The following is a 23,121-nucleotide window of genomic DNA, read 5'->3' on the forward strand; positions in this document are numbered from 1 at the left end:
ACTCCTGGGCCAGAGGCACTGCTCAGTGAGTGTGTAATAAATGAGGAGCGGGTAAGCCTGGGGGCCTGGAACCCTGCCAGCCATCCTGAGACCTGTATCTAGAAGCCCAAAGACGTGGCCAGTCCTCTTCCAGGCTCAGTGACCCCACCACCCTGTTGTCCAGACAGCCCCAGGGAAGGACCAGATCCATAAACATGAGGATCCAGAAGGGTCCAGGAGGGGCACTGGGCACTGTAGGAGTCCTCAATATTATTACTTTATTGTCATTTAAATGGAGCCTGCCTCAAACAGGCCACCCAGTTCTAGCCACCAGCGCCGGACAAAACCCCCATTGAAAAGCCAATTACAATCACTCCATCTAAATTGTCATGGATTTGTATAGAAAATTACATCTCCATTTAGTCCTGGAGCAACGTCCTGGGCAGGGACAGAGGGGAGGCTGGCCCATTTACCCCGCCAGCTCAGCGCGGGTGCCGCGGGCACAGAGAAAGCCCAAGCTGCCGGCTCTTGGCCGGCCTGGGGAACAAAGGCCAGTTTGTGGGGGCCCAAAGAGAAGCGGTGCCTCTGAGGGCGTCTCAGATTCCAGGCCTGGGCCAATGGACCCCGCACCGCCAGCTGGTCTCCCCTGCTGGCGGCTCTGGCCAGACCAGCCCTGACAGCCGGCTTCAGGCGGCCCCGTCAACCCCGCCACCACCCGAGGTGCCTGGAGCTTGGCTCAGGTCCACTCTGCCAGGAAATGAAGGAGGTCGGCTGGCTCACTGCCGTGGGTCCTGGTACCTTGGTCCTGCTCCTGGGTTCACTCACTCCATGTCAGTAAGGGCCTCTGGTGGGCGGAACAACACGCACGTGTAGAAATGAGCTCCAGCCATGGAGTGTCCTGGATCCAGTTTGGGACTCTGTCCTCAGTAGCTGTGAGGCCACTCTGCTGATTCTTTTAATTCCAAAATAGTTGTTGAGCACCTACTGTGTGCCAAGGACTAGAACATGGCGAGAACAGGACAAAATGGACCTTTCTCTTGGCACTTCGGGTCCAGTGGGGGATCCACTGGGCTTTGAGGAAGGCGACAGGGGCTGCCATGGGCTCTCCCAGGGGGTCCTGTGCAAGAAGGCAGCTCAGAAAGGCCAGTCACAAAGACAGAGGAGGGCTCTTTAAGGCAGAGGGAGCAGGAGTGTTGTGTGAGACAGTAGTGGGGCAGCCTGGGGCAGCAGAGAATGGCATGAGCCAAGATCAGTGGGCTCCCTGTGGACTCAGTGGGCTTCTTCTCTGAGACTCAGTTTCCTCATCTGTAAAATGGGAGCAGTGACGCCAGCTGCTGGGGACTTGTGCAAGGACTCAGGAAGATAAGGTGCTCAGGTGTTCAGCATGGAGCTGGGCACAGTGATGCTCCTGGGTAGGTAACTGAGACAGCCTTACTTAGATGGCACCCTCCAAGGGCTACACCTGGGCCAGGGGTTTTATGTGCATTAGCTCCTCACTCCTCCCAACAGCCTCTGGGGCAAGGCTCTTACTTCACAGATGAGGAAACCAAGGGAATGGCATGGGGCCACTGATTATTTGTTACTATTCTGGTAGTTCTTATTACGATCTAGCCCAGGGCCGGGCACAGAGCAGACCCTGAAGAGCATTTGTTGACTCAGTGAATACACCTGGAAGGAGGTGCTGCGCAAACGTGGGGCAGTGGGTGGAGAGTCCTATTTGGTGCTGTGTGTGAGGAAGGAGTGATTCTGAGACTGTGTGGAATCACATGGGACTCTGACTGCTTGTCACTGTGGATGACTGTCCCATGTCTGTCCTGTGTGAGGCTGTGTCCACATATGTGCCTCTGTGATCTTAACTGTGTATGACAGTCACACACGTTGTCTCTGAGTCCTTGCCCACATGCCTGGTGGCTATGAAGGCTGTGTCAGGCTGTGTGTCACAGCCTACATGGTTCTGTCTGGGCCCAGAGGGGCCTGGGCACCCTTCCTGGGTTAGCTTGTGGCTGGGGGACAACCTCCGGGCGGGCAGGCAGCTGCAGAGGTGGGGAGGGCAGAGGCCCTATCTTCCCCTGTCCAGCTCCGCCAGGTAGACCAGCAAGTGAAGAAATACTCACAGCTGGGCAGGCTGGGGGCTGCCCCTTCAGGGATTGCTCTGTGCACAGAAAACAAGTTCTTCTGGTATCAACTCAAGTTTGACAGGAAGTGGCTTTTGGGTGGCAGGAAGTTGGATTCAGCTCATATCAGCCCTGGTTGAGAGGCAGAAGAGCAGTTATCTAGGGTTAAACAGAGCTACTGAGAAGTGGGCCCCAACACCCCAGGCCCGATAGAGTTAAGGACACAGCCACCCCTCCTGGACATTTGGGATGGTGGGTGGGGATTGTAAAGAGCTGCCACCCATCAAGTGCCCTTGGGCCCCAGGGCTCAGACAGCCCATTATCCACTTCTCATTACCTTCATTTAGCAAATGTGCAGACTGAGACTGTAAGAGGCAGCGACTTGTCCAAGGTCACCAAGACACATGGAGAGAAAGGGAGGAAAGAGAGATTGCAAGAAATCCACAACTGTATAGAGACTGAAAAAACCAGGACAGAGCAGCCAGGAGAGGAGAAGAGATGAGAACAGGACAGAGGTAGAGGGCAAAGAAATGCAGAGCAATGAGACTTGGTCAGTGGGGGGTATGTGTGGACATCACAGCTGACCTTGAGGTCTTGAACCCATTTCCCAGAAGTGGGTGGGGAGGGCAACCCAAAAAGGCTGGAGTCTAGGTCTGAATCCAAACCCGGGCTCTTTCAGGTCATGTGCTTGTGCCCAGCTTCTAGGGAAGGTCACGTGGGATATTCTGTCCCACAAGCTGTTTGGGTGCTCTGTTAAGTAACTCACCCAAGTGGCCAGTGGAGAGCTGGGGTCAAACCTGGCATGGTGGCAACAGAACTCATGGGCTTAACCATGCAACAGGGTGTGCCCAGCACTGCCATAGCAGGCAGACGACCATGGCCCTCAGCCACTGGGATGGAGGCCCACAGCTGGAGAGGAACTGAGGCTCCCAAGGCCCAGGCCTGGACACCCTGTGCCCCCACCCCGGAAGGCCCTGGGGAGTGGGCCTGATGCTGCCCTCATCCCCCAAAGCAGCACTGAGCTGCTTCCTGGCTGAGCTCCTGTTCTGAAGCCCAGTTTGCATGTCGTTTGCACATTAGTCAGTGCGTGTCAGAAGGTACGAACATCTCCCTTTCCGGAAGAGGGCTGCCTGCGAGCCCCCCTGCCCTCCTCCAGACAGCAAAAATGCCAGCCGGCTAGACGGGAGCTACGCCCTGGCCTCTGACAGCACCCGCCTGCCGCCACCTCCCCCATTCCCTTCTTGAGCCAAATTTAGGCTGCTCTGCTACTGAGAGATGGGGAGAGCAGAGGCAGGAAACGGTGAGGTTGGGGCAGCCCAGCCCTGGCCAGTGCAGGGTGGGGCAGCCCCAGGGGTGCCCCTGTCCCTAAAGCCCGGGGCCCAACCTCCCCTGACCCCTCCTCCCACTGGAATTCTGCTGGGCCCGGGAATGGCTGGGTTCTCAGCTGCAGCCCAGGGTACTGGCTACCCAGGCCATGGGGGAGGAGGGAGGGAGAGAGAAAGAGAGCAAGAAAGAGAGAGGGAGGGAGGAAGGAGGTCATGGCCGGGGCAGTGGGGAAGGGATCAGATAGCCTCCTCCTGCCCCAGACACCCGCTGCCACCACTGGGACGCAGAGCCGGCTCTGCCTCTCTGCACTTCCTGTCCCTCCTTGGTGTGCTCCCCCCACTTTGATTGTGGGGTGGGGGGCAGGGGGCCCAACTGGGCCTAAGGAGACTGAGCTCTCCCCAAAGGCTTTACTAGGCCATCTCCCATAGGCCAGCCTCTTGCTTTGATGGTCTTGGTTTTCCTATCTGGAAAATGGAGAAGTTGGCAGAGAAGACTTACTAGCTGTACCTGTGCTGAGAGCAAGGGTTGCTGGGAGACTGGACAGAAACTAGGGACTTGCTATGGCTTTAGGCCTAGAAACCTCTTAGCTTTCTCAGGTAGGGCTAGTGGTGGCTCCTGTTCTAACCAGGCTGGGACAGGACCTGGATGGGCTGAACAGTGGAAAGGACCCCTGGACTTCAACCACCAGGATTCCAGGGGTGGGTTACCAGCCCACTAGCTGGGAGCATGGATCAGACTTCCTGGGTTTGAGTCCCAGCTCTGCACCCTGTACCTTCCTGACTGGACAAGTCGCTTGGGCTTTTTGTGCCTCCATTTCCACCCCCGTAAAGCGGGCCTAATAAATCTCCCGGGGCTGCTGAGAAAGTGAAAAGAGGCAGTGAATACTTGGCACTCAGTAGGTGCCCCCCAACGCCAGCCACCAGTGTGATTGTTTTGTCCCCCCCACCCCAGCGGGCTGGGAGGCCCTCAGCTATAACGGATGTGGACACGATGGGGAGGCGCTGTAGCTCCGTGGTTAAATGGGCATCGGGATGGGGGCTCAAGTCTGCGTGACCCTGGGCAAACCGCCACACCCCGCTGCGCCTTGGGCGGGGAGCAGCAGAGGCGCCTACCGCAGAGGGTCTGTGAGGATTACACGAGATCAGGCTTGGCACAGCGCCTGGCACATAGCGGGCGCTCCCTGAAGGAGAGCTGGCAAGATCGAATGGTACCGCCCCGCACAAAGGACAGGTGGGCAGCGTCCCGGGAGGGCGGAGCAGGGCAGGTGCGCCCGGAGCCGGGGGGCGGGGCTGGGAGGGGGAACGCGTGGGCGGGCAGGCGCGCGCGCAGCAGGTGCGCGTGGGGTGGGTGGGGCCCCATGCGGGCGGGGTCTCCAGGTGAGCGGGCGCGCTCCAGGAGGCCGGAGACCCGGAGGCGCGCCGCCGCGGGCCACCGCCGCAAAGCGTCCCTGTGTCTTTAACGCCCTCCTCCCTGCGTCCCCCACACCCGCTTTGTGCGTCCCCCTAGCCGGGCTGCAGCCGCGGAGCCATCCCCCCTGCACTGACAGCTGGTATCTAATTACTGTGTGAGAATGGAAAGTCAGGCTGTCCCAGCTCCGGGGAGAGGGGATTAACGTCTCCTGCAGAATACACTTCCTCTGGTGGGTTGCCATGGTTACTCTCATTACCTGCCTGCCCGCGAGGAGCCCGCGCGAGTCGCTCCAGCAGGCCCTCCGAACCCGGGCCGGCGCGCGCGCGCGCGCGCTTCTCTGCCCCTCCCCGTCGGGGCGCACGCGCGTGCGCCGTGGAGGGAGCGCGAGCTGCCTCACCCCCGCCCCGCCCCCCGCCCTAGCAGCTGTCAGCGGCGCGCGCGGCCCGGCCAGCCCCAGCGCGCGCTGTCAACAGTCATTAACGCGCGGGCCGCGCCCCCTCCCCCTCCCCTTCTCCTCCCATAACCCCGCCCGGGTGGGGCCCGCACCTGGGGCCCCTGCTCCTTAACCACTCTCGGAGGGACCCGCCCACGGGGCCTGTCGGGCTCAGGGCCGCCCCCTTCCGCCTAGGACCTCTTCTCCAGCGGTCCCGACTCCCTGCCCTAGACCCTGACGCCTGGGGGAAAGAGGGTCCCTAGAGTCCTGGAGAGCGTCCCTCTCAGTGGTGGTGACAGCGGTCGCCGAGGGCGGGTGTATTTGTGCATCTTTTGGGTTCCCACAGCCATCCTGTGAGGTGGAAAACCATTGTGCGCGTGGTGTCAACTCACGGGAGGAAATTGAGGCCCGGGCCGGACCCCTTCCTTGCTCGAGGTCAGAGCTGGATTGTCCGCAGGCCTCTGACTTCACCTTTAGAGACCTTCCTGCTGCCACCTGCCCCAGGCCAAATCCCGCAGCTAGGCGCTGGCGGGTCCCATCCGCAAGGGAGGCTGCGGAATACCGCCTTCCTCCCCGTGCATCCCAGGATTTGCATTTCCCCAGCTCCTCTCACTCCCGCAGCTCCCCTCATTCCCACGCTCTCACCAACACACCCTTTTCAGACACCCCAGAGTTAACAAGGAAGGAAGGAAGGGAGAGAGAGAAGAAAAAAAGAAAACTATTTGGAGCCGCTTGAAGGACATGGCATCCCTCAAAGGTAGTGCTGTTGTCTGGGGGCTGACCCCAAGCACCTTTCTCTGTGGCCCAGGGTGAGCATTTCAGTCCCCATTCGATTTGAAAGAAGATGGAGGTTCAGCGAAGCAGAAAGGAGGTCTTGGAATATGTGAGGCTGTTCCAGATGGCAGGTGCGACTCTGTGGTGGCAGCAGCTCTGCACTAACAGTTGGAGATTGAGCACAAGGGTGGAGAAGAGGCAGGTGCTGCAGCGCCTTGTTTATGTGTTTATTTATTTATGGGGGAGGGTCTCATCACTCTGCCCCATCCTAGCCTGCAGAGCTCATTGGAACTGTAGATCATAAAATTCCAGTGTGAATCCTTTTTTTTTTTTTAAGAGAGAGGATTTTTTTTTTAATATTTATTTTTTAGTTTTCGGGGACACAACATCTTTGTTGGTATGTGGTGCTGAGGATCGAACCCGGGCCGCACGCATGCCAGTGGAGCGCTACCGCTTGAGCCACATCTCCAGCCCAAATGTGAATCCTTAATTTGGAATTTTCATTGGTGTGGATTTTGTTGGTTGGTTGGGGTCTTTTTGTTTTATTTTGATTTGGTTTGGTTTCCAGTCCCTAGTAGATAGGATTCATAACCAAGAGAAATTAAAATACTGTCATTGTTCCATTTAAGCAATACCTTCCTCAATCATCTGATTGCCTTTCACAAATCATGACTGGTTTCTCTAGGGGACTCAGGAGAGAAAATTTCTGGATGGGGCTCTTCATTTCTGCTTTTCTTGTAATTCTATCAGTTTTGAGTGGTTTTAAAATTTCCTCTCACCCTCTTTCCTCTCCCTTGGGGCCCCTGTGCAGGGACTGACTCCTCCCCCTTAGGCCTTCTTTTAGCCATGCTTTGGAGTTGGAATGAGACTTTTTAGGAAACTCTCCCCAAACTTTCCAAACCCCAGGCCCAGCTGAATTATTCCATCAGTGTGGTTTTGGGGACAGGAAGAAGAGCCACTTTGCAGAGTCTGGGAGGAGTGGCTGATAGTAAGCACAGTCCCTTGGCCTGTAATAGCCACTTTGGGGCTGGCCTGGATGGGATGGAGCAGCATCCCAGCTGCCTGTGCAATCAACCCCCTGAAGTCCCAGGCTCCCAAACAAGTGGCTGCCAAAGGTTTGTTTCCCGTGGGGTGGGCTCTGCCTACAGATTTTGTCCTCTAATGGCCAACCTGTTGCTTTTTATGCCTTGTCAAGAGCTAGATCTGAAATGCACCAAGAGGACATTTCCTTAGGATTTTCTGTGTTTTCTTCCTCTACCACAGAAGGAACCCAGTTGAGAAATGTCCCCTCTAGTTAACTGCCTTTTCTCAACCATGGTCTTGTTGTCGCTGGAAGGCATACTCCGCTAATACAGTGATGGTGGTGCACTAAATGGCACCCCGGTGGCCTAAAATGGTGATCCCACCTTGATAAGTATGTAACTTATTACCAGCAAGTGACTTCAAAGTTCCAAGGGGGATGACAGAACTGCAATCCATTAGCAATTGGACTGCACTCGCCATCAAGGGCAGGGGTCCATTTAATTGGCCTCTGCGGGGAGACAGGCAAGATTCAGTCAGACCTGAGGGATGACTCCCTATATCATCATGAGACCCCAGCGCGAGCCCGTCTAATAGCTTGGTGGGACAGGCTGATACCCCTATTGGTCTGCAGCCTCAGACATGGCAAGCCTTTCACAATGAGCATGCAGATCATTCGAGGAAACTGAGGAAGCCAGAAAAGACCTGTCAAGGGATGACCTTAAGTATTAATTAATTTTGCCAGGGAGAATGTAAAAATCCAGTGTCAGGTTGGGGAGGGCTCCTGCCCTTTCTATCTATAATCCACATTAAGTCTCTGGGCAAATGTCTTGAATTTATACTAATGTTGCCCAATAAGATTCTTTTGTTCCTACTATTAAGAAAATTGGCCTTCACTAGAGATGAAAATTTTAATATATTAGGCCTGGAAGCACAGAGCATGTCTATATTTAATGAGCCAGCACCAGTTTCTCTACTAGTTACCTCCCTGTCTTAATCAGAGACATTTTAATCTGTTCTCAAATCTCTGGCATCAGAATCATTTGGAGGGCCCATTAAAACCCCAGACTTGGGCATAGTGGCACTTGTCAGTAATTCCAGCTACTCAGGAGTCTGAGGATCCCAAGTTTGAGGCCAGCCCAGACAACTTAGACTCTGTCTCAAAATTAAAAATAAAAAGGGCTGGGGTGTAGCTAAGTAGTAGAGCACCTTTGAGTAGTCCCCAGTACCAGGGAGGGCGCACAGGAGGGACGGGGGGGGGGGGCGGGGGGGTGATAGAGCATCAGATTTGGTAGGGTTGAAGTAGAGCCTGAAAAATCTGAATTTTTAACAAATCCCTGATGCTTCTTGTCTGGGGCCCATACTTTGAGGACCGCTGTTCCACGTGTTTTGAAATATCAGCAATATTTAAGTAGATATTTGATGATTTCCTCAATGGCTTACAACTGTCTTTAGTTTAGAACCCAAATTTAAGGGAGTTGCCGGTATCTAAGAAAGTTAATAGCGCCAAGCATTTTTAACACAATTGCCATGTCTGGTTTTATTGGCTGGGGCCTGGCCGGCTGTTTGCGGGTTGGATGATTGGAATGGATGGAGTATATGTTACCATGGTAGTGTTCTTCCCCACAGAGGAAGACCCCAGAGGCTGGTCCTGTACAGGTGACTGGTCCTGTACAGGTGACTTGTTTATCATGACTTTCCCAAACATGAAGTGCTCTGGGGTTCCTTTCCATCACTCCTGTTCAGCATTTCCAGGAAGCTGAGATAGTCAGAAGACTCCAGGTCCCTTCTTGATCCAGCCCCATGAGTAAAAGGAACTTCTTTTGTCAATCCAGTGTGTGGCTTGCTTAGAGCAATGGATTAGATGAAGCTAATTTGGGTACAAGGCAGAAGTGAGTTGGCAGGGACATCCCAAGGCTATGGAAGGTGCCTTCAGCTCCCTTAATTAGCAGCTTTTGCCTCGCAGCCCTGTCTGCATTCCCAGGTAGGGAGGCCTGCCTCTCCTGCAGCATTCAGCAGGAAGGTCATTACCTCTGTGGGCGAAGGGCAGGGCAGAGATGGCGATGCACGTGACTGCTGTCAGAGCCTTTGTTACCATCTTCCCAGGGTTCTTGAAGGCCACACAGATGTCCCGGTGTTCTTCCCTTAGGGTGTTGCACACATGGAGTCCAGCTGGTCACAGCTCGCCAGAGGACAGTTGAAGGTGTGGCTCTGCAGACCTCGTGTGTCTTGAATTATGGTTGCTAGAGGCCCTCTTCTTCCCTGTGTATGTCTCTGCCATAGAGCTAGGCAGATTATAGGACCCAAGTTTGAACATCAGGGGAAATAGCAATCAATTTTTAAAGAGGGAGCTACTGAAGAGTTTCTCTTGGATAGTTTTATGGTTGGTTGGACCAAGTGCAAATCCGAGGCTTATAGGAGTCTGCCTGAGAATGGAGGTGGGAAGTTGGGACAGAGATGGGTTGAACTCTTTGTATAGCAGTGTATTCCACTGTTTCACCTGGGCCAATTAGTTATACTTTGAGTTTAGGAAAGCTTATTCCAAGCTTGTGAGGTAGCCTATATATTATTTAATAATTAAATAAATGCATCTCTTCTGATGATGGTTAATACCCCAGGGGACCCATTTTGTAATCTGTCCGGGTCAGAGAAACAGGAGATGGGAGACGATTCCCAAACACAAAATGTTCAGACTTGGTGGGTCCACAGGGGAGGAGATGGGCAGTCGCCAAGTCGGTATGTGCCGAATACCTGACACACATATTACTTGGTCCTTCAAACATCCAACTAGGACTTTTTAGGCCCACATTATACGTAAGAAAACTGAATTTCAATAAATAAAGAAGAAAGATGACCCTCCTAGGTCACAGAGCTGGTTAGAGGGCTCTTCTTTCTCACCTCTCTAAAATGTTCTCTCTTCGCTGGGTTGCTTTTTTCCTTCCTTCCTACCAAATTACATCCCCTTCCTTTTCCAGAAACATCTGTATTCTGCCCTGAAACAGTTTTAGGAGCAGGGAAGTCTATTTACTTTAAGTAGCTATACTCATTTTATTTTTGTCTCTGGATTCAGATTATCAAAATGTGAAAACTTCCCCTTGATACTTTTTGAAAAATTAACATTTTTAAATATGAAAGTTTAACAGACATACCCCGAAAAGTAAAAGTTTTAAGTGTTCTGCTTAAATGACTTTTTATAAACTGAACACACTTTCACAACTAAATAACCACACCCAGATTAAGAAATAGAAACTCAAGTTATATTTATTCTTTTTTTTTTTTTTTTTTTTTGGTACCAGGAGATTGAACCCAGGGGTGCTTAACCACTGAGCCATGTCCCCTTTTTATTTTTCATTTTTGAGACAGGGTCTCACTAAGTTGCTTTCAGCCTTGCTAAGTTGCTGAGGCAGGCCTCGAACTTGTGATCCTCCTGCCTCAGCCTACAGAGCTGCTGGAATTACACGGTGCACCACCAATATGAACCTCTGGTTGTATTCTAACTGCTGGGTGCAGTGGTGCACACCTAGAATCCCAGCAGCTCTGAAGACTGGGGCAGGAGGATCACAGGTTTCAGATCAGCCTCAGCAATTAGAAAGACCTAAGCAATTTAGTGAGACCCTGTCTCAAAAAGGGCTGGGGATGTGGCTCAGTGGTAAAGGGCCCCTGGGTTTAAATTTTCAGTACATAATATTTGTCCCTTCCGCATTCTGTCATGACAGTATTTGAAGGTGCTAGGCAGTTTCAAGTTGGCTAACCAGCAAGCTTGTCATTGATGGTTTAGGACTTCACGGGGGTTGAGATAACACCAAGAAAGAGGTAAAAGTAACACCTCAGTTTAAAACTGAAAAGTCACAGAATTTTATCTCATCTTGTAAGTGAAGCTCAGAGAACTTTGCCCAGTTCCAGAGCAAAAGTGACCAGCAGATGGCTTCCCTGCATGCATGCACACATGTACCTACACACATGGACACATGGACACCTGCTATCTGGAAAGTCCCCACTGAAATGGGTTCTGACCAGGAAGGAAGCCATTGCAGGAAGGCCAATACAGGGCTGGTAAGGTCACCACCCAGGGTCACCAGGCAGGGGTGCTGTCTATTATCTCTAGTTTGGGTACCCTGCCCCTGAGATGCCCAGATGCCCTTATTCCCCTCTGCTTTCTGCTCTCAGGTGGGTAGTGGTAAAACGTTACTCTAAAGGGCGCTGGGTAAGACCAAAGCCCACCTGTGGCCAGAATGTGCTGTGAGCGTCATGCACCAGCAGGGCCAGTATTCTACTTGGACTACAAAGTCTGAGGTCCTAGACCATCTCTACCATCTCCCAGCTACTGTCCTGTGGGCAGGATTTGACCCTTGACAACTTCCCAGGGTTGTGACAATGTTCAGCTTTATCCTACCTGTAGGAAACTTGGCCAGCTGCAAAACACTTCTTAATAACAGTGTTTGTGGAACAGCTCCAGTGTGCCAGGCTCTGTGCTAAGTATGCACATGCCTCTCATTTATTCCCCACTGAATCTCCTGGGAAGGGGTCTTTATAGCTGAAGGACCTAAGGATCAGAGAAGCAAGGTAACTACTCAGATCACACAGCCATTTAAATGATGGGGCAGAGTGTGTTTAAACTATCCTACCCAAGCTGGGTGCGTGGTGCACGCCTATAATCCCAGCAACTTGGGAGACTAAGGCAGGAGGGTTGTAAGTCTAGCCTCAGCAACTTAGTGAGGCCCTAAGCAACTTAGTGAGATCCTATCTCAAAAATAAATAAATAGGACTGGAGATATGGCTCAGTTGTAAAGCACCCCTGGGTTCAATCCTTGGTACCAAAAATAATGATAATAATAATGAAAAATGAATTACCCTGCCCTTATGCCACTTATAACCAATCACTCACTTAGCAGTTATTGAGCACCTACTATGTGTCAGACACAGTTGGGGTCTGCCTCCTTCCCCCCAGTCTACTCTGCCTTGTTTTCTCTTGATCTCTGAAGCCTCCTAAGGCCCTCCAAGACTCCTCTTAGGGAGGTGATGGCTGAAAGCTGGTGTCCCTGGGCCGTGTTCATCCCATGCTCTGTGGATCAGGAGCTGCAACCTCGCAGAACTGGCCTCGCCCAGCACATGCCTCTCTCCTGCAGCCTCACACCTCTGCAGGCAGAGGTGGGCAGGGGTGGGCAGGCTGGCCAGCCCAGCAACTGTTTGCTGCAGAGGACCCTGTCTTGATCCTGGCATACCTTGTGGGGCCAGCTGACAGCACTCATGCCAGCCTGATAAGAGGCTGTGGCCCACAGCCACCGTGCTCACAGCCCTGCCACCTCCACGTGGCCCTGTGCCTGTTATTCTGTAGATCTCCACACACAAAGGACCCGGGTGCTGTGGCTGGCGCTTAGCTATTGGGGGGGAGGGTGACTGGCAGTGGTGAAAAGCTTTTCAGAAAGGCCAGGGCTGAGGCAGGAGCCACCCAGGTGATGGGAGCTGGTCCCCTGGGGCCCTAGCGCAGGACCGCAGTGAAAGGTTACAGCTAATTGGCAAGCTCCTGATGGGGCTGCATCTATTTAGCACCCCCTCCCCAGAGACTTCCAGGATGGTCTTGGCACAGCATGTGGTTCGAGAGCTCCCCACCCTGAGTCCAGCACAATCTGTCTGGAGTCATGAAGGTGGAGCCTCTCGGTTTCTCCATTTGTATTTTCGCTGTGGTGGTTCTCTGCCCATTGTTGCTGGTGGAGTTAGCGCAGTCCCCTTAGCCCCGTCTCTGGCACCCCCTCCCTGAGCCCTCTCCACAGGCTCCCTCCGGTCCCAGATCCTGCCCAGGGAGAGAGGCAGTGCCAGACGGGTTGGGGAGCATCGCCACCCTTGCCCCGACCCCTGGCCCAGCCTCAGGGCCCAGCTCTCACCCACCATCAGCCCTGACACTAACGTGGCTTGTCCACCCTGTCGCAGGGGGCAGATGGCCTGTCGGAGCCCGAGGGCATCTCTCTGAAGCGGGTCGCTGTGGTGGAAGATTTCTTTGACATCATCTACTCGATGCATGTGGAGAGCTCCGCGGAGCCAGGCAAAGCCCCCAAGCACGCTGGGCAGAAGAAAACCTACCGTGCGGTGAGATTCCTGCCTCTGCCTCCGCGGGCAGCCCCAGGCCTTGGCAGGAGGCCATGGGCTCTGCACATGTCGGGAGGGGGCGGGGCGGGCAGCTGAGGCGTGATGAAATGGCCTTTGGGGACCCAGGGGGGCACAGGGCAAGGACATGGCAGCCCGAGATGGCTCACAGGGCGAGGGGGCGGGTTCTGTGGTCTGAGCACAAAGGAGAAGCAGGTTGAGGGAGTGAGAGGGAGGGAAGAAGGGACTGGCAGGGAGGGAGCCCTCCTCTTCCTGGCTCCCACTGAGCCTGCCCCTCCAGCCCCAGCCTCCTGAGCCTGCTCTGGGGTGGGGGCTGGCTCACACTGGGCATCTGTCCTGTCTAGGTGTTTCCTACATGGGACTTTATCCGGTCCCCACAGCCCTGCCCCGTCAGTACTGAGAGTTCCCCAGGGGAAGTTGAGGACCTGCTGCCCACTCTCTCAGAGGTCCCAGTTGGATTTGGGATGGGGAGGCTGAGAGCAAAGGCAAGACACACAAAAGCAGATGCATCGCTCCCAGGCCAGCTTTGAGGAAGCAAGAACCCAGGTCCCCGGAGCATTCAGCAAAGACACTGCCAGCCCTGGCACTCAGTGCCAAGCCTATGGGCATCATGGAGAAGGTGGTTTATTATTCGGCCTTCTAAGCAGAGCTGACAATGTAGGATGGGAAATACCACAAATAGGGGAGGGCAAGGGGACTATGGCCAGAGCAGATGACCAACTCTGCCCTGCAGGAGGGGCCTACTGTGTTGGACGCCATCTCCCTCGTGGCCCTCAACAGCTGAGCATGTCACCATGACTCAGGCCCACTACTGAACTCTCGAAACCAAGCATTTTACTCTCCTTCGAGCCTCACGGCAGTCCTGTGGTCCAAAGAACTAAGCTCCCACCCAAGGTCGCACAGCACTTGAGTGGCAGTCAGCCAGTGTCCTCATACCCGCCCCATGTCGACCTTCTTGGCTTCTAGAGATGTGCCCTGGGAGGCTGCACTTCCCCACCAAAGGCAGTTGTGAGGCCCCAAATTCTTTGTATAGACAACTTGGATTACTGCAGAAGTGGCCTAAATAAGTCTGTGATTTCCCCATATGGCCTGATTTTTAGAGAATCCAGCAATCTGGTTGTCCTTGTCTTCAGAGGATGGCCTTTGCCCTAGATGGGTATTGAGGACAGACTCCTATACCAAGGGCCTCAGACAGGCAAGGGGCCTGGCTGAGGAAAGCAGGAGTTGGTCATTATCTCCCCACCCTCCTGCGCTCTCGGTGTGTGCTTCAGGAAGTGACTGGGGAAGGGAATCTGAGGTGTTTCCCAGAGGGCCATAGAAGAAGGGCGGGTGCCCAGGCAGGGGCTGGTTGGGCCCCTTGGCATCGATGAGATCCAGCTCGCTTTCTCAGCACCACATCCATCATTGTTTGGGCACTTAATGCATGTCGGGCTCTGCCCACAGCACTCTGTGCCCACCTGGGTGGCTCCACACACATGAAGGTTGCATGTATAAAGCACATGCAGCCGTTAGCCCCACTTTAAGATGAGGGAAACTGAGGCCCAGAGACTCACCACCAGCCTGAGGTCATTCAGCTGGCCCCAGAACTCCAGAGCAGTGCACCCCCTGCCCCTCTACCAACCTCTCCTGGCCACTTGCTGTGGACTAGGCAGATGGGCTCCTGGACCATGTGATTTCCCTGGCTGCTCAGTACCCAGCCCCAAGCCTCTCCCATGTCCAGGGTCTGTGGCCTCCGTGCTGTGGAGAGGGCAAGGCAGGGCTTGTCCTGTCAGCGCTGTGTCCCTGGCCAAGCGGACATCTAGCCCTTTGCTCTGCTCCTCCTGGCTTCTCGTCCATATGCCTGCCGCGTGCCCCACTTCCCGCTGCCCAGCCTGGAGCTGGCACATGGCTGGCATGGAGCCAGCTGGGCTGCGCACAGAGCTGGAATTTTAGCAGCAGGGCCAAGGCTGAGCTGAGCAGGCCAGGGCCTCCTGCAGCGGGTGTGAGGCCGAGGAGGCTGTCGCACCTCCCTCCTCCCTGTTTGCCTCCTCACCCTCCCCCTCCCCATCTGTCGTCCTTCTTATGCCATCCTCTTTCTTTTGGGGGACAGGGGTGGTGCCTAGATGCTTTTGTCCCCTCTTTTCATCTGTTCCCATTTTCCTCCACCCAAGCCCAGCTCTTCAGCCATGCTCTGCAGACACAAGGACCCCCACCCTGTGCGTGTCTGTGGGAAGAGCCCCTGAGGAAACCCCATGGTAATGGCTGTGGAAAGGCTCAGCTGTTACCACAGGGTTTGTGGTAGGATCTTGGCTAAGAAGTTTTTGGATCTGTCCCCACGTCTTTTGCCAAAGCTAATCCTAGGACTGCCTCATAGCGGGCCTTTCAGATTCTCTCAGGCGTGGGGCATCCACAGGGGTCCGAGAACTGGTAGTGAGATGGCAAGACTTGTTCAGGGTGCTAAGTGTGGCCAATTCTTCAGTGGTAAAAAAACTTTCTAGCACCTACCACTGTCTAGCAGTGGATCAGAGAGAACTGGTGGCAAGCCCTAGCCTGGAGGCATTTGAGCCTAGGGTGCAGCTGTTTATGGTGGTTGGGCCTGTAGGTGGGCACTCCTACTGTGAGCAGAGTCCCACCTTAGCCTCTCCTACAGGGTGACTCCAGATTCCAAGGGTCCCAGGGGGTCTTACAGTGCCAAGTCTGGGGAAGGCGCCAGGTAGTTCTACAAAGTCCCCTGAACCCTCACAGAAGACTGGTTCTTTTTCTGAGGGCTTTCCTGGTCTCTGCACCTATCTGGGTTGCTTCCTCTTGCTCCCTGAGGGTTCTGGAAAGCCAGATCGGGTTCCAGAGCTCAGATCCAGATCCGGCTGCCAGGCCACTTTGGAGTTGGGGCCAGATGTGGTCAGCAGCTGCTCTAGGCCCACCACGTGCTAATCCACCCGCAGGGCAGAAGGAGGATCTTGTAAAGTGGTGCAAATCCCCCCAATTGGCCTCATCTGTCTTTGTCGGCCTCTGAGTTGGGGAGTGAAAACGGGGCCTTGCAAGTCAGCGACTCTGCAAATAGCTCCCGCTCTCCCTGCTAGCGAGTCTCAGCTTTTACCACTAAGAAAAATGGAAAAGGCAAATTCACACATGCATCTCAGCGTCCAGGCAGGGGGCCCTGAGAGCAAGGCATCAGGCAGCCCAGGCCACGGAGGGAAGCCAGCTGGGAACGGGGTCCGGAGCTTCCTCTCCTTCCACGTGGCAGCTCTGTCTCATGCTGTGGGCTTCAGCCTGGGAGTCTATTTCTAGAACAGGGTCTATAGCCCTGAAACCATCTGAAAACCACCATCCTAATGGCAAGGGCCTCTGCAGGGATTGTCCTCTTGGTTTCAACTCATCTTGTGGTCCTGTGGCCCGGTCAGCCATGCACTTAAAAAGAAAGACAGGTCCCATTGCTGGTCCTGGGCAAGGCATGAGGGTGACCAAAAGAGCCCTGCAAGAGGTGGGGCTGGGGGTGTTTTCTACGTGGGTGTTCCCAACAGCAGAGCTGGGCTGCTTTCTGTGCTTCACCGACTTTGCAACAAGGGAGCGAGGCTGCAGAGATTCCACTGGGCAGGGCACCCTCCCTCCCCTTCTCTGGCCCTCAGATAGCCCTGAGGCCTTGTCACCTCTTCTACCCCTCTGTGGGACCAGAGCCCTCCCCAGGGCACACCAACCAGCCCTGTTCCTGCTGGGACCCCTGCCAAGGCCAGGAGAGCTGTGGACCTGGCTCCCACCCCTAGAGAGGGGATCATTCCTGTGCCCTTGGTGGGACATGTGGCAAGAGGGATCCCTGCCCATCGTGGGCACAGCCCTTGGCAGTGCAGCCAGATCATGGTGCCTCCTGAAGCCCTTTAGAAAGGTCTCTGCCCAGGGTGGCTGAGCCAGCAAGCTTCCACGGAGTCCAGACAGACTGCTCCTCTGACACAAGCCCCGCCCTCCCTTCCCAGACAACGACACAAATGTCCCTCCCCACATCCTCCACTCAGCTCTTCTGAGACCTGACCTGGAGTGCCACCTCAGGGGAGTCCAGGGGTCCTTTGTTGGGTCGTTTGTTGACCAGAGTCAGCCGCAGCCTTCCTCCGCCCAGCACACGCCTTCCCCTGGCCGGGTTGTCGGCAGAGCCAGCCTTTTTGCTGAGCAGGTGCAAGAGGAGGGAGCCTCCAGCCCCCAAGGCTTCCCGCAGTGCCAGGCTGGGAATGAAGACATCCATGTCTTGGCAGGAAAGGCACAGAAAAGGCATCTTGGGGCCCTGACACCCCCGGAGGACTGCCACACCTCTGATTGTGGCTTTCCAGCCACTGGCTCCAGTCAGAGATGCTGGGGTTTGCCCTTGTCCCTGACCTCCAGAGAAAGGCAATCAGACAGGGAATTTGGAAGGGAGATAACTCATCAAGGAGTCTGCCTGCTCCGTGGAGCATCAAATCAGCTGAGAAATAACAATTGTGTCACCAAAATTAACTCGCATTTGCAGCTGGCCGGAGTGGCCCCTGGAACTCCGCAGGCGGCTGAACTGGGTGGGGTCCTCCAAGAGGGCTGGCTGTCCGAAGACTGGACATCCCCTCTCACTGCCCCACCCAACGTCCACCTCCTGGCCATCATAAAGGTGGAGCAGGGCCTTGGCGTGTCCCCATGGGAGCAGACTGTGTGCTGTCTACAGTGGAGGCAGGGCGAGCACTGTCCAGAGAGGCCCCCACGCCCTCCACCAACTTTCCCAGTTGGGCTGCGACACGGACCAGGAATGCTTGGGGGATGCTGCCCCTTAGTGGAGAGGAGTGGGAGGAACCAGGCTCCAGGAAGCCTGTGTGAAAACCAGCCAGCAGGCAGTTTCCGCCCAGGGAACCCAGGGTTACCCAGGTTGCCCCACAGGCAGCCAGATCGGGGCCAGCGGGTTTCCCAAAGCCTAGAGTGAGCCGGGAGGGCTGCCCGCTCTTCCCCACTGCCACCCCGCCTCTTCTCCTGTCTCTCCATCTATTTCTACCTTCCTGTGCATACACCCTCCTCCTGTGTGGGGCCCTGTGATCTGGAGCACTGCTTCTAAAGAGCTGTGTGACTTTGGGTGAGTCAGTTCACCTCTCTAGGCCTTAGTCACCAGGAACAGAAGAGTCTCTGTGAGCCTGTCCAGTTTAAAAAATCTGATGCTCTGGCGCCAGCCTCGTCCAGCTTTCCCTAAAAAGGTTCTTGACCTGTGCGTTATCACTGGAAATTGCCAGTAGAACCTTGGGTTCTGTTTATAAGCTCAGAGTCCGTGGATTTATAAGAGGGTCTCAGTTCATCCATCTCTGAGGAGGGGAAAGGTGCTCCTCTTCCCCTGGAGCTGTGCTCATAGGCTCACTTCTTAGTGGCAGCAATACAGTGTTCCCACAGCAACATTACTCATTAGAACACAGGCTGAAGACTAGGTGCCTTGTTTTCATAGCTGAGAGTGGAGGGCACTTGGCCCTTTCTCCACAAAGGGACACTTGTCCCTTGCCCCTACCTTTCCTGGCAAGGGCCACAGGACCTGAATCCAAAGCACAATGTTGGTGACCCAGGGGCCAAGTTGCCCCCGTGGACCTGCGTAACATGCAAACTCCTTCCTCCCCAGATTGCAGAGACCTATGCCTTCCTCCCAAGAGAGGCCGTGACGCGCTTCCTGATGAGCTGCACGGAGTGCCAGAAGCGGATGCACTTTAATTCCAACGGCCTGGAACCCAAAGGTAGGGGAGGTACGCGCTCGGGCAGGGCTGTTGGACAGCAGGCTCTCCCACAGAGGGGCCTGCCCTTTGCTGGCACAAGAAAGTGCATATTCTGCCATTGTTCCCATTCCTAGAAGCTAGCATTCGTGCAAGGTGCTATCTGGAGAGCCTTGTCTGAACTTTTTTAAATGTTAAGTTTCACTAAAAAGCCAACAACCTATTCTTCCTGCCCTTCAAGGACCGGGCCAGCCCCTCTCCTCCCAACCAGGTTCTAGTTGGAAATGGCACCCTGCCCTATTCGTGTGTATGTGTGTGTGTGTGTGTGTGTGTGTGTGGTGCTGGAGATCAAACCCAGGGCTGTGCACATGCTAAGCAAGTATTTCACCCCTGAACCATGTCCTAAGCCCCAGCCTATCCTCCCGCTTTTTAAAAAAAATTTTGAGACAGGATCTCACTAAGTTGCTGGGGCAGGCCTTGAACTTGCCATTCTCCTGCTCCAGCCTCCCTAGTGCTGGTTTGCAGGTGTGCGCCACCATGCCCAGCACACCCCTCTTTTTTAGTTATGGATGAACACAATACCTTTACTTTATTTATTTTTATGTGGTGCTGAGGATCGAACCCAGTGCCTCACACATGTCAGGCAAGTGCTCTACCACTGAGCTACAGCCCCGGACCCTGTCCACTCTTGAAGCTCGATTATTCTGGCCCCCAGATCTCACCCTCAGCTCTTTCTCCAGGCATGCACCACTCGGGTCTGGCCTTCAGCTCTCGGGATGGGAGCACACACTTGATATGTGTGTCTTCTTGCTCTTTGATGTATGACACCTGTCAGAAATGGTCCCCTCTAGTGTTTGCCCCATCTCTGGGCCCACCCATGTAGTCTCTGGTCTGTGGATCTGAGGGCATTGATGAGAATCTAAAATGAGCACAGTGCTTGTGACCAGCTAAGTTGATCCCTGGACCAGTGCCTGCGCTCACCTGCTTTTCTGCTCAGTGAGGCCAGCATGGAGCCCACTCCAGCAATCCCCATAGACCCTCAAGCTGTGCATCCCACAGGGCCAGTTTGCCTACAGTTGACTTTACTTCCATGAGATGGGCCAGCATATTTGGTTGACATGAGTGTCACTTTGTCCTGGGAAATGGTGCCCAGGTGGGCTGTTCGTCAGGGTTTGAGGCCCTCCCCAGTGCCCTGCGCCAGCTTCTGGGCATCAGGCCTGAAAATATTGCTGAAGTCTGGGGTTATTTTGTCTAAGGATGGGGACAGAGTGGGGATAATGGGCAAGCATTTATCCAGATCCACAGATGGCAGCCACCAAACCTGGGGTGGGGTAAACATCAACCAGGGCCCAAGTCGATGCTCAACATCAGGGCACGGGCGTCAGGTGGCATTTTCCCCTCATTGTCATTGTCCCTGAGGCACATGAGCAAATTCTGACCCCAGCTAACTCACCAATCCAGAGGCTTTGCTGTCCTGGAAGCCACGAGGCCATGGCTGCCCAGTCCGGGCACATCAGACAGCTTCTGAAGAACCTCAGAGAGCAGGCCAGTGCGAGAGCAGGCCGCAGGGCCACTGTATGGGGAGGACTGCAGCTTAGATGCCGTGGGTCCTGGCCAGTGACTTCATTTCTATGAGCCTGTTTCTCCTGTGAAATGGGGTCATTAGTGGAGCCCACTGGAGGGCTGATGAGATCAGAGGTGGCCCTGGGCCTGCACAGGGATACTGTAGAAGGCTGGACTCCATGATGCATGGGGCGCCTGAATGGTCCTGCTGCCCCTGCCTGGCCCTGGTTGAGTGGCTGCAGCTGCTGGGCCAGTGCCTGGGCCTGCAGATGTGCTGGAGGCCCTCCTTGCCTCACTCCCCACACTGCTGGGGCCTAGACCCGAGGGGCATGTGCCCTGGTGGCAACTGCCTGGATCCTGCCCACCCTTCCCTGTCCCCTCCTTTCCTGTCCTGTTTCCATAGCAACTGTCAGAGTCAGACACAGAACTGCTAGCCCAAAGGAGCAAGGCAAGGCCAAGAGGGGCTGTGTGTGGGCTGCCCTGGGTGACTGAAGCTCCCCCGACTCCTCCTCTGCTGGCCCCTGATGGTGTATGTGGGGGGGGCATCCCTCCCACCCTCAGCTTTGCACCGAAGGCTGCAAGGCCTCCCAGGGGCTGTGGGCTTCACTCCTCCTCACCTGTGGGCATCCATGTGGCCTGGAGGGCAGTGCCCAGCCACCAGCTGCTTGTTTTCTCTCCTCATGGGCCGCCACTGTGTTTCCCCACTCCAGAAAAGGAGGGAGAGAGGGAGTGCACACATGGCAAGGAGCTGCCTAGAATATAAACCAGCTCTGAGCTTCTTCCTGGGGCTGGCTTCTGCAGGACAAAAGGCAAGTGCCTGCCCATCCTCAGGACACCCTCCCTTCTTGGTCCCAGGAAGTAGACCTTCCCATAGTAGGGAGAGAAGATGTGGAGGGATGGGAGACAGCATGGCCATGGGAGAGTGTGGACTTGGGGTCAAGAAGGCCTGTGGGTAACCCAATTCCTGCTGTGTGTCTCCTGGCAGGTAGGGAGCCTCTCTGAGCATCTCCTGCTCAGCAGCCACGATAGTTCTCTTGAGTTTTCAGTCCTGGCTTCACAACTGAGGAACCTAAAGCACAAAGAAATGTCAGGTGAAACCACCCACCTAGTTCCCCCAGGAGAGCAGAGGGAAGAACTTTTCCATCAGCCAAGGATCTTGGATCTGTGAGGGGGCAGGTGGATCAGAGGAACTGATGACACAGGGCACTGGCGCATTGGGACATGGGGAGCATCAGATTGTCTCCTGCCCATGCTGTGGTTGTGTCACAGTCCCCTACAAAAGGCTGTCAGCATTCTAGTGGCCCCACAGAGAGGCACACGTCAGCCTCCAGCAAGGCAGAGTCACGCCCTTTATAGGGCCACGTCCTGGACAGAGCGGAAGGGAAGAGGGGAGTATCTGGAAGTTGCCTATAGAGAGCTTCACACGCTCAAAGACCCCCCCTGAAGACCCTTGTCACTCATGGCCAGAGGTGCACCATCCTGCCAGCTGGAAGGGTCTCTTCACTTCTCCTGCCCCTGCCAGAGCCTGGAGAGCCTTCTCCAGGCCATGCTAGTCCTCCCTCCCAGGGCAAGCCCCTGTTCCTGACCCAGGAAGGTGGGAGGAGAGGGGTGCAGGGACAGGATGGGAACTTCTGAGGGCTGCTGGGAGATGCCTTGCTTCCTGGCTGCCTATTAAAAAGGAAGGAAACAGAGGCCTCCCTTGCTCAGCGGTTTGTCCCCAGCAGAGTGTGGGGCCTGGACATCTGTGTTCCCTCCCCCAGCGCCAGGAGCATAAACAAAGAGGGCAGCAGCGGATCTGGAGGTCCTGGGATGGGAAATTCCAGGGCCTCCCACCCTTAGGAACCAGCCCCCGACTTGCCAAGGCCGTCCAGGGTGCAGGGAAGGCAGAGGAGACACAGGTGTGCCCCTAATCTAGCCCCTGCTCTGGGGAAGAGGGACCTCTGGGGGCGCATTTCTTTTCTTTTGGAGGGGGACCAGTATTGAAAGGGGCGCTTGACCACTGAGCCACACCCCCCGCCCTATTTTGTATTTTGTTCAGAGACAGGGTCTCACTGAGTTGCTTAGCGCCGTGCAGTTGCTGAGGCTGGCTTTGAACTCACGATCCTTCTGCCTCAGCTTCCTGAGCCACGCCTGGCGCTGGGGGTGCATTTCTGTTTGCCTTGATGTGACAACATGTTGTAAGGTTGGAGACCCCGAGTGGCAAGGGACAGTAGCACTTACTCTTTCTCGGAGAATGAGCTGGTCACTCAGGTGGAGGCTCCTGAACAACCATGTGGGTTCCCAGGGTAGCTCCTGCCTCACCCCTCCAGGCCCCTCCTTCCTGTCCTCCCCCACCAACGGCCCCACCCCAGCCATTCCTTTGCCCCTGCAGAGCCTGTCCTGCCTGAGCCTCCTGCAGCCTCCATGCAGAACTCACGGGGCTCCCAACTGCCAGAAAGCCTTGTCTCCCTATCCTCATTGTGGTGGCCAAGCTCTGACTCCCACTGCCAGCTCCATGGCTCTTTTCCTCATGCTGAATGTCCCCTGCTGACCAAGGTGCTGCCACCCTATAGGACTTAAACTTCTAGAAGCACTGCACACCAATACAGGTGATGTCCAAGTATCTGGGTGTTGGTGCCAGAAGTTCCAGCTTCCCCAAGACCAGGCATGGCGCCTTCCTCTCTCTGAGCTCTCCCGGCCCATTTCCTAGCTCCAGACGTGCTTTGGTCCTGTGGAGACTCTGGAAGGG

At 55.1% G+C, this 23,121-nt stretch overlaps 1 protein-coding gene across 1 annotated transcript in view; it reads left to right on the forward strand.

Moving 5' to 3' along the window:
• NOL4L (nucleolar protein 4 like) overlaps window positions 1-23,121 on the forward strand; it is a gene marked incomplete at its 5' end in the record, with an annotated part of 112,312 nt that overhangs the window by 30,122 nt on the left and 59,069 nt on the right. Inside the window, 2 exons of the mRNA XM_081289173.1 lie at window positions 12,985-13,140; window positions 18,743-18,854. Coding sequence (XP_081145299.1) covers window positions 12,985-13,140; window positions 18,743-18,854 — 268 coding nt within the window. The remainder of the gene's footprint in view (window positions 1-12,984; window positions 13,141-18,742; window positions 18,855-23,121) is intronic.

The sequence above is a fragment of the Spermophilus citellus genome, assembly GCF_964194105.1.
Source record: "Spermophilus citellus genome assembly, chromosome: 4".
Taxonomy (NCBI): domain Eukaryota; kingdom Metazoa; phylum Chordata; class Mammalia; order Rodentia; family Sciuridae; genus Spermophilus; species Spermophilus citellus.